This window comes from Scylla paramamosain, chromosome 9 (genome assembly GCF_035594125.1).
Source record: "Scylla paramamosain isolate STU-SP2022 chromosome 9, ASM3559412v1, whole genome shotgun sequence".
Lineage (NCBI taxonomy): Eukaryota > Metazoa > Arthropoda > Malacostraca > Decapoda > Portunidae > Scylla > Scylla paramamosain.
In genome coordinates, this window is record NC_087159.1 from 8985001 (window position 1) to 8995677 (window position 10677).

General features: G+C 45.8%; 1 protein-coding gene and 1 non-coding gene across 2 annotated transcripts; one reads left to right on the top strand and one right to left on the bottom strand.

The window, feature by feature from the left end:
• Positions 1-313: 313 nt before the first annotated feature.
• On the bottom strand, positions 314-387 carry Trnai-aau (transfer RNA isoleucine (anticodon AAU)). Its single transcript has one exon. It is a non-coding gene; the product is annotated as a tRNA-Ile (tRNA).
• Positions 388-9541: 9154 nt separating this feature from the next.
• On the top strand, positions 9542-10677 carry LOC135103533 (enhancer of split m7 protein-like). The gene has a single exon (XM_064009937.1). The coding sequence runs from the start codon at positions 9670-9672 to the stop codon at positions 10366-10368; it is 699 nt and encodes a 232-aa protein (XP_063866007.1). The 5' UTR covers positions 9542-9669; the 3' UTR covers positions 10369-10677.

The following is a 10677-nucleotide window of genomic DNA, read 5'->3' on the forward strand; positions in this document are numbered from 1 at the left end:
ATAAACAACAACAACAACAACAACAACAACAACAACTAGGTATAACTGATCAATAAAGCAGTTATCAGAATCAACTTTTTTACAATATATTCCGAGGCACACAGTCAGGAGAAGGAGGAGGAGCAAGAGAAGGAAAATACTTAAAATAAGAGGAAAACTTCCACTCAAACAATACAAAATACAATAGCATAATAAAAAAAAATATATATATATATATATATCACAATGAAATGTAAAATAAAAAAGCGATTTACGAAATAGACTAATAGATATTACAAATTATACTGCATGAATAAAACAAACATTATTTTCTTGGCCCGTATGGGGATCGAACCCACGACATCCGCGTTATTAGCACGGCGCTCTAACCAACTGAGCTAACAGGCCCGAGGGCACTTAGGCGCACCGTAATGTTATCAACACCAGAACTATATAATATTTATCACCTCTATTATGGCAGTAGTCGTTATTACTTCCCTTGCTGGTGTTTATTGACAAGGCTAAAATGATGAGTGATAATAATAATAACAATAATAATGATAATGATAATAATAATAATAATAATAATAATAATAATAATAATAATAATAATAATAATAATAATAATAATAACAATAATAATAATAACTCATACCACTATTGCTACGACTACCTGCGTCAGAGCAAAAATAATGATGATAATGATAATGGAAGAGAGAGAGAGAGAGAGAGAGAGAGAGAGAGAGAGAGAGAGAGAGAGAGAGAGAGAGAGAGAGAGAGAGCATGTACAAACCTAATAACCATCATTTACACCTTAAGATTTTCAAATTTACGCTCCTTGGCCCTACAGCTTCCAGACCCTCTCATTCCCTCTCCCTCTCTCTTCACCCACCGCCCATTCACAAGGTCCCATCTTCCCCACGCACGTTAAAGGGCGCACCTGCTTCTCCTTCATTCATCCTCATAATGACTTCCGGCGCCGTCGTGAGTGTACCTGTGTTAATTAGCTAATCTCCTGGGGCTGGCCTAATCCCTTCCTCTGTGCCTTCCCCCTCATCTCCCTCTCTCCCTCCTTCCCTCCCTTCCTTCCTTCTTCTCTTTCTCTTTCTCTCCCTTTCATATATATATTTACCCACCTAACGTTTCCAATCATTGTGAAAGGATCTCATCTCGTGCTGTGTTGGGTTACGTACGCTTTCATTAATCTTGTTTTTCTTTTAAATTCTTTTCCTTCGTTTTCTTTTTTCCGTATTTTTATAGATTTTCATAATATTTTAGTTTTCATTTTCTACCTATTTATTCGGTTTATCTTTTCTTTTTCTACGTTACTATCTTTATTTCTAGATATACGAGTTTTTTCTCGGTTCAACTGAAGTAATATTTTCATTATTTTTTTTTTCAGTTCGGTAATTGTGCTGTAGATAAAAGAAGTGATTATTTAATTGTGGCGCTATTTTGTTAATCCTCTTCTGCATTGTGTTCACGGCGCGGTGGCTTTTACGACTGGTATTAAAGCTGTTGTTGCTTAGTCTGTTAACTTTTATATCAAAATTAGATACACCAGATTTTTCTCCCTTACTATTGTTCCAGATAAATTGTACTCTTTCTTATCATCGTTATCATCACTATAATCATCACTAATATTTAACGAAAATCACTAAGGAGGGGTTGTGTGTGTGTGTGTGTGTGTGTGTGTGTGTGTGTGTGTGTGTGTGTGTGTGTGTGTGTGTGTGTGTGTGTGTGTGTGTGTGTGTGTGTGTGTGTAAGTATCTATTGCCATTATTATATACATACATATGTACATAGTGTAAATAGTTATATATATACTGTGGTCGACATGGAGCTCACTGAGAGACATGTTTACTAGTTAATACCTGAACCCGATGGAGAACATTGCATAAATAGTGACAGAGCTTTTCAATTCTAAGTGATAAAAAATGTTCAAAAGATTAATTTCACACAAGTTACACGTCTCATGGTAAACCTGTGTGTGTGTGTGTGTGTGTGTGTGTGTGTGTGTGTGTGTGTGTGAGTGTGTGTGTGTGTGTGTGTATTTCTATGTAGGTTTAAACGCGAGTACTAATGAATAACTGGCACACTCTCTCCTTCATCGCCCAGCCACTCTCCCTTCATCTCTCCTCTCCTTCCTCCTGCCCTTGCCTCCCTACAGCCTTCCTCTCCCTCTCTCCCCCCTCCTGCCACCCCCACTAAGCCATCTGGTGTGGTGGCATTTGGAAACAGATTATTTCTTTGTCTCCAAATTATCCCAACACCCCCACTCCAGAATCCTACCCTCCCCCCCTTTTCTCGTTTCTACCACTCCCCCCACCCTCCCTCCATCTACTTATTTCTACTCCTCTTTACCTTTCTCTTTCCTTTCCTTCGCTTTCCGTTTCTTTCTGCTTTATTCTCTACTCTTCTCTTCTTTTTTCTTATCTCTTTCCTTTCTTTCAGTTCCTTTCATTTACTTTCGTTTTCTTTTCTTTCCTTTATTCATCTTTTGGTTCATTTTCCTTCTTTTCGTATATATTTTTTTAAGTTTTATCTGCGCTATTATTGTATTTTCATTATATTCCTAATCACTAAGTCTTTTTTTTATTTATTATTGTTTAGATACCAGCGTACGACATCTTTTTACATTCCATAATCACTAAATATAATTACTAGTATACTCTATGTATGCATACTGGTATATAAGGTTGCTGCATTTTAATTAATCACAATACGCATTTCCTGAGTAGCGAAGATTCAGTTCTACACAACGTCCTCGATACAGAAAAAAAAAATATCCTTCCTCTAAGAAATATCACTCATAACCCTCCTCCTCCTCCTCCTCCTCTTCTTCCTCCTTCTCCTCCTCCTCCCTCGCTGCCTCTCCCCTCCTGGGCTCCTCCCCGTCGCTCTCCAACACGTGGGAAAGTGGGGCAGGTGGCCAGTATGAGTGAATGAGACCTGGCCTTCCTCTATCCTTTTTTTTTTTTTCCTTTCTCTCTCTCTCTCCTCGGGGGCGATTCTGATGATGAGGGTGGTGGTGGTGGTGGTGGTGGTGGTGGTGGTGGTGGTGGCGCGGTGCTAGTGAGTGGTGGTTTAATTGGTATTGTTATTCTTGCTGTTGTTGGTATTACTGTTGTTGTTGTTGTTGTTATTGTTGTTACTGATATTTTCGTTATTGTTTTTTTTTTCTTGCTGCTTCAATTATTGTTTACTTTTTTCTTTTATCTTGTTTAGAAAAACGGTACAACTATTCTGGCCATATAGTGTAGAAAAATCGTTACTCGCATATTCAGAATTTAGGACAAAGTGTACTACTGAAAATTCACACACAGTTTCCAGTTAAGAGTAAGACGTGCAAGTATTTAGTCGTTTAGACAAAAAATATTCTGTGTTATTCTGCTGCGGCATTACCATCTCCTCCCCTCCTCCTCCCCTTGCACATTACCTCGCCTTGGCAAAAACCAGTAACCTATGTAATATAAGGCTAGCATGTAGTGTGCGCCTGATGGAGGAGGAGGAGGAGGAGGAGGAGGAGGAGGAGGAAGCAGGAAACTGAGATAAAGGAAAAGAAATGGGGAAGAAAGGCAATTACACACAGATTGTGAAATCAGGATGATACTCGTGTGAGTACAAAAGAAGTAAGAGGAAGGATAAAGGATGGAGAAATGGAGGGAGGGAGGGAGGGAGGGAGGGAGGGAGGGAGAGAAAAAGGGGAGAGGGAGGGAGAGAAGGATCTGGGGGACTAGATAAATACAGGGATAGATACGTAATCATATTTGTTACAGACACAAAATCTTGAGAAATCCCATCTCTGCCCTTGCCTCCTTCCATCTTCCTTCCTCTCCTCTCCTCTTCTCTCCTTCCTCGCATCCAACCCGTTCCTTCCCACTTCCCCGTATCATCTCTCCATTCACAGATGTCCAGCGGGTAGTGGAAGGCGAGGAGGAGCAGGAGGAGGAGGAGGGAGATGCGAGAGGAAGTGGGTGACGCAAATTTGGGTTCCCACGCTCTGCCTCACCTTTCCGCCCTCCCCCTCCCTCCTCACCCGCCCACCACACCTGTTGATTATGCCCACCTCGCTCCGCGCCCGCACGTGCACGCCCACCCCTGTGCATCACAAGCCACACCCACGCCCAGCTGCCGCGCGCAAGGGGTGAGGACGTGTGGCCGCGGACACTTAGTTACGGATGACAGGGTGGAGAGAGAGAGAGAGAGAGAGAGAGAGAGAGAGAGAGAGAGAGAGAGAGAGAGAGAGAGAGAGAGAGAGAGGGGTTCAATAGATATAAATGGATGACTGAAGGAATGGTGCGGGAGTAAAAATTGTACATAATAATTTTCATGCATTAGTCATCGTTTACAATGCTATCTCATCTCTAGCTCTTTGACTTAAATGGCTCTCTTCCTGTTTACTGTTCTTTGCTCGTTTTTTTCTTGTCTTATCTTATACTTTATCTTATGGTTCGTCCACTCTTCTTCTTCTTCTTCTTCTTCTTCTTCTTCATATTATTATTATTATTATTATTATTATTATTATTATTATTATTATTATTATTATTATCATTATCGTTATTATTATTATTATTACTATTATTATTATTATTCCTTTCTTGTTTTTATTTCTCTTCCATACATCCTGCAATTGTCTGCCTTAACCTATTTTTTTCCTCCTCAAACTGTCTTTTTGTTCTTTTGTTCTACTTCCTCCTCAATACTTCCACTTTTTCTTTCTCTTACTGTATTTCTTTTTCTCCTCCTCCTCCTCCTCCTCCTCCTGTTCCATACTGCGTCTTATTGTTTGAATTCCACCTCCTCGTCCTCCTCTTCCTCCTCCATACATCACAAGGGCCCTGACTCCCGCCTTGAGGTCGAGTGCGCCACGTAAGACTACAGAAGGTGGAGCAGCACGCGAAACCTGATAAGCTTAGGTTCTCACCATTGTCTTGGTGAGAGGCGCCGATAACACCCTCGCTACCTCGCTCCCTCCTTAGCTCTTATCTCTCGCCTCTCCTCCTCCTCCTCCTCCTCCTCTTCTCCCCTTGCTGGCGTTATCCTTTCTCTCTCTCTCTCTCTCTCTCTCTCTCTCTCTCTCTCTCTCTCTCTCTCTCTCTCTCTCTCTCTCTCTCTCTCTCTCTCTCTCTTTTAAATGCGCTTGTAAGTATACACACACACACACACACACACACACACACACACACACACACACACACACACACACACGTGCGCTATTAAACTGTAAAAAATACGGAAAAGAATACGTTCATATTATTTCACATCATAACCAATTACATAAATCACTTTCATAGAGTTGAAAAGGTAAAGGAACACACTGTTAAGCGCATATACCTAACACATACTTTTAGGTAAATCATGTAATTGCAAGACAGACACAATTGTGTTAGGCAATACTTACTCTTACTCAATCTGATAATCTACTAGCTCTACCGAACCTAACCTAACCTAACCTAACCTAACCTAACCCAATCCAGCCTCTTAATCTATTCTAATCTAAACTAACACTAACTACGGATTATCACCATTAACTCTCTCTCTCTCTCTCTCTCTCTGCACTGGTGCTTCAGGTAAGGTAAGGTCGCGCTACCTGACCCAAAGATTACAGCTATCGCGGGTAAGAAGACTTAGTGTGTTATCAGGAGTTTCCCACACCCATCTGGCGGCCGCCGCAGCCTTATCTCGCCGTGGTCTTGTCACCCGGCGGCCCTCGCGGGTGAGTGTGTCTGCGTCTCATAAGGACGGTGACTCAGAGAACGACACCTGACTCACTTCTTTGGGCAACACTTGGTCCTTATACTTTGATGCCTGGACTGGACTTATCACCGAATCAGAGGGAGCGCGTCTTGGCTGAGTGATAAATGGTGGCCGACTTGCCGCCGTCACATTTCACAACCCAGTAACCTATTATATATTTAGCGACTCATCGTACTCTACTACTGGGCTTTTAATTACCTCATTATAGCAACTTTTTTCTTTATTCCAGTGATAATGAAGTGATGATCAGTAAAGGAGTGACATACGATTTTTTTATTTTTTCCTTTTGTATCATATTGGTAAGATTAATGAGGAATTGATCGATAGACTGACAGATTGATTTACTGACAGACTGAAAATTTTGGTGTTCCAGTGAAGAGGTCATTTTGTGATTAAAAAAAATCAGAAAAATGTAAACAAATTAAAAACAAATACAACTGGTCTTTACCCACCTACACACACACACACACACACACACACACGTTGTTACAATACCCGGAAGCGGCATCTTTCAGGCACCCAAGACCACCCCTCATCCCCTCAACCCCCCCCCCACCCGATCAGGCAAACACTGGACGCGAGGGTGACGAGGGAGAGAAAGAGAAAAGGAGGGAGGAAAGGTAAGGAAGGGAGGGAGAAAATGAGGGACCCGGAGAAAGATAATATTAGGCTGAGGCAACCATTAGTGTTTGTGAAAGAGGAAGGAGGGACAAGACGGTCTCAGTTTCCTCTGTTGTCCCAAGGTTTCTCATCCGGAGGTGTGTGTGTGTGTGTGTGTGTAAGTCGGAAATTGGAGTGTCATTTCCGTATAAACTAATGTAACTGGTTGGAAGTTTTTCAGGATGCGGTGATTGTCAAGGAAGACGGAGAAGGTGAAGGAGAATAAGGAAGAGGAGGAGGAAGAGGAATATTATTAGCATCCGCGAGTGAAGGAAGGATTTGGTCAGCAAACAGAGATCGTACAGTTGACGCTAATATGCGAAAATTGCAATGGTGTGAACACGTAAAGGACTGGACAGTAATCACAGCGAAGTGACAAGAAACGGCGGCTGATCGACTGACTGAATGACGGAATTTTCTGAGGGAGCAACAAAGAAATCGGATAAAACAAGACATTATGAGTATTTTATTGGTGTCGAAGGGAGATGTTAATGCAAATAGGAGATAAAAAAAAAGTACCCATTTCATTAACATTTTCTATTACATTATAAAAACTGCTTTAACTACGATTTTTCTTACGCAGTTAGTCTTTAAATCTAATTCTTACTAAACAAATCAAACACACACACACACACACACTGTCCCTATTTCCCATGTCAGTACTCTCTCTCTCTCTCTCTCTCTCTCTCTCTCTCTCTCTCTCTCAGATGATTAGCCACAGGTAAGAATGAATGACCAGCTTAATGAATGGCGCCTCGGCCCACAGGAAATGCTCGCACCTCGCAGGATTCCGCCGACGCCGCGCCAAGCCCTTGATTAGGCGGACCGGAAATGTGTCCCAAGAAACCTGCCCAAGGGGACACTCGAGAGGTTTTGGGGGTATGTAGGAGTGTGGTGGTGGTGGTGGTTAGGTATATATGATTATGTATATATTTATTTAGCATTATTGCTTCTTAATATCTGAACCTTTTTTTCGGATTTGTATTACATTTGCAAAAAGTATCATTATTATTATGATCAACATCACCGTTATCATTTCGTTCATCTCTTGAAAGGTGACAGAAATAATAGTAAGTAGAAAACAAAGTAAAAATCGAAATTTATCTACAGTACAAAGGTACCACAAGAACAAACCACAACCACCATTATCACCACCACAATAACCACCACCATCACCGTCTCAATAACAACCACCACCACTACCCACAGCATGACCACCACAACCACCATGATGACTGCTATAATTACCACCACCACCACAGCCACGTGAATTACGCAAAACAAGGGAGGGCGAGATAAATTCCACCTCCTGTTGACGAAATCTTTCACCATACATCCGGAAATTCTCTAGCGATTGTCGCAATAATCTGGGGCGAGATGGGCGGGTGAGGGGAGTGATGGGTGGGGGGTTGAGGCGAGCGCTATTCGGCCACATGGGGAGAAAGGAAAGCGCTATTCGGCCACATGGGGAGAAAGGAAAGCGACAAGTAATCATGAATGATTACTTGTCGATCTCATTCATTTTATTTTCTAAGCAATGCAATGGCAGTGGTGGTGAGGGCAAGGAACTGTCTTGTTGGCAAGGAGAGAAGAGCATCCCTGGGGACAAAGCAGGGGTGGAAGGGTGCCCTGAGGCATGGAAGGGAGAGAAGTGCCTCCAGGCTCTGGGCAAGGGAGGTGCCTGTAAGGGTGGAAAGGATTAACTTAAAAGATGTGCCGGAGGGGATCTTTCTTGCAAAGTGACAGTCAGCTGGCGAGGAGGCGGAGGAGAAGGACGCAAACCCTGTTGCCTCTGAGGTCGTAAAGGACGTGGGGAGGTTGTGGGAAGGGGAGAGGTGCGGGGAGTGAAGAAGGAATGATACTCGTATACATGTAGAGTTGATTGTACTTGGTCATCTCCATCCAGCAGTATCCGAGATACCCGCGTCTGGCTCTGCCGCCCATACTTCCTGCTACTGCCTTCATTATGGAGCCCACCTAAACCCGCGGTGTCTGGGATGCCCCGACACGCTCTTGAAAGTCATACACCCCAGAGGACTAACAGCTCATAGCCAGGTTAAGTCAGAGCCCAGCCATGGCCGAGGGGCGAGGGGAAGTGTTGGAGGGGGGAAGGGGGAGGGAGGCAGCCGCACGGGGGACGCGGTTTCATTCAGTAACAAAAAGTGGCCCGCATGGCGCCTCGTTGTGCCTCGTGCCGGAGCTTCCAGATGTCGCTGGTCACTCATCCTCCCCCGCACGTTGCCCTCACCCCCTCCCCCTTACTTGCTGCTCCCCAGGCCTCCTCATGACCCTCACGTGGCTGTATGTCATCATTCTGGGCTCCGTGTGTGCCTATTTACCTGTGCGGACCGGCCACTATAAGCCAGGTAGCGGCCACTCCGTCACGTGCCCAAGTTTAGGAGCGGGCAAGTGTGTGCGTCTGTGCGTGCGGAGCGGGGAGGCGACGGGGCGTGTGTTCGTGCGTGCGCTCCTCACTGAGACTGTGGGAAAACATCTGCCCGTGTCTTGAGACATTCCAGCGCACCCCTCCCCCTCCATCGCCTCCCCTCCAACGGTGTCCCTCCCCGCCCCTGGCCGACAACCCCCCCGCAGTGAGCACGGGCTAAAGAGTTGCCGCGAGCCGCCATATCCACCGGCCCGTTTTTTTTTTTTTTTTCTTTTTCTGTTTAACACTCTCTCTCTCTCTCTCTCTCTCTCTCTCTCTCTCTCTCTCTCTCTCTCTCTCTCTCTCTCTCTCTACTTCAGTAAGCAGTAACCAGGTTTCAGCAGTCACGGTGGCTAGCAGCACCCCCTAAGGAGAGTGCTAGAGGGCCAGCACCAGGTGAGGTCAGCATACTCAGCACCGCAGCGCACCTGAGGCACGCTGCCACTAAGTAGCACTGTGCTCAGGCTACTCGATGCTTTTCGTGTGCTGGGCAGTAAAAGCTGTTAATCACGCCATTGCACGGAACTGCTCTAAATGTGGATGTAATTGGCGTACGCGGGTGAGCGGGTGAGGGGCGAGAGCGGGGCCATGGCGGTATCTGGCAGGGAGGCGGCAGCTGCGGCGGGCAGGTGGTCTGTGTGTGGGAACGCGCCCGACCAGCCCGTTCTCACGCTCACTAAGCTCCTCCCCTTCCTCGCTCTCCCCTATAAAACGAACCGGAGCAGCCCCGGACGCCAGACTCATTCCAATACTCGCTGAGAGCAAGGCAGCCCCGCCACACTCAGCACAGCTCCGCACACTGTGAACTCTTGGCTGATTTCTGCGACACTTGTGTGTGATCCACGATGGCGTGTGAACTGGAGCCCCTGTCCCGCACCTACCAGTATCGCAAGGTGATGAAGCCCATGTTGGAACGCAAGCGACGGGCGCGCATCAACAAGTGCCTCGACGAACTCAAGGACCTGATGGTGACGGCACTGCAGACCGAGGGAGAATCCATCGCCAAGCTGGAGAAGGCGGACGTGCTTGAGCTGACAGTAACGCACCTCAAGAAACTTCAGCGTCGCAACCAGCTGGCAGTGCGTCCCATCCCAAGCCACCAAGACAAGTTCCGTGAAGGTTACAGCCACTGTGCCTCCGAAGTGTCCCGCTGCCTCGCCTCCGTGCAGGGTGTAGATGTCACTCTTGGCACCAAGCTAATGACTCATCTCGGCATCTCCCTCAACAACTACGAGAAGCGGGCGCCTCTCACCATTCTAGTGCCCCAAGCAGAGCCTTCACCAGCACTCTCCTCGGCTTCAAGCGGCTACTCCTCCGCCTCCGAGCTGTCTCCCACACCATCCACCTCAAGCAGGAACAGCTCCTCTCCCTCCTGCAGCAGCGGCCCGAGCAGCAGTATTTCTACAGTAAGCAGTGGTAGCAGCAGCAGCAGCACTAGCAGCAATATCAGCAATAACAGCAGCAGTAGCAGCAGTGCCTCCCAGCGTCCCCAGGGATTGCTGACCCTCGCGGCGCCTCCCTGTCCAATGTGGCGCCCGTGGTAACGAATCATCGCTGTCCCACAACACTGAACCAGCTACCTCAGCCAACCGTCCGTCGGCAACCTGTTGAGCTACCCAATCAACTCTACCGAAGGAGTCGACTACACGAGAGCAGCCAATGGAGATTGCGTCTTCTTGCCTTCTGTGATAGCCCCGCCCCCAGGGGCCCGCTGTGATAGGCCGCCCTGCGGAGTGATACCTTCTGTGATATTCACCACCATCATCCCCACTACAATTGCAATCATCATCATGATCATCAATCATCATCATCAGCATCAATAATATATTGAATAAAATCAATGGTTAAAATTA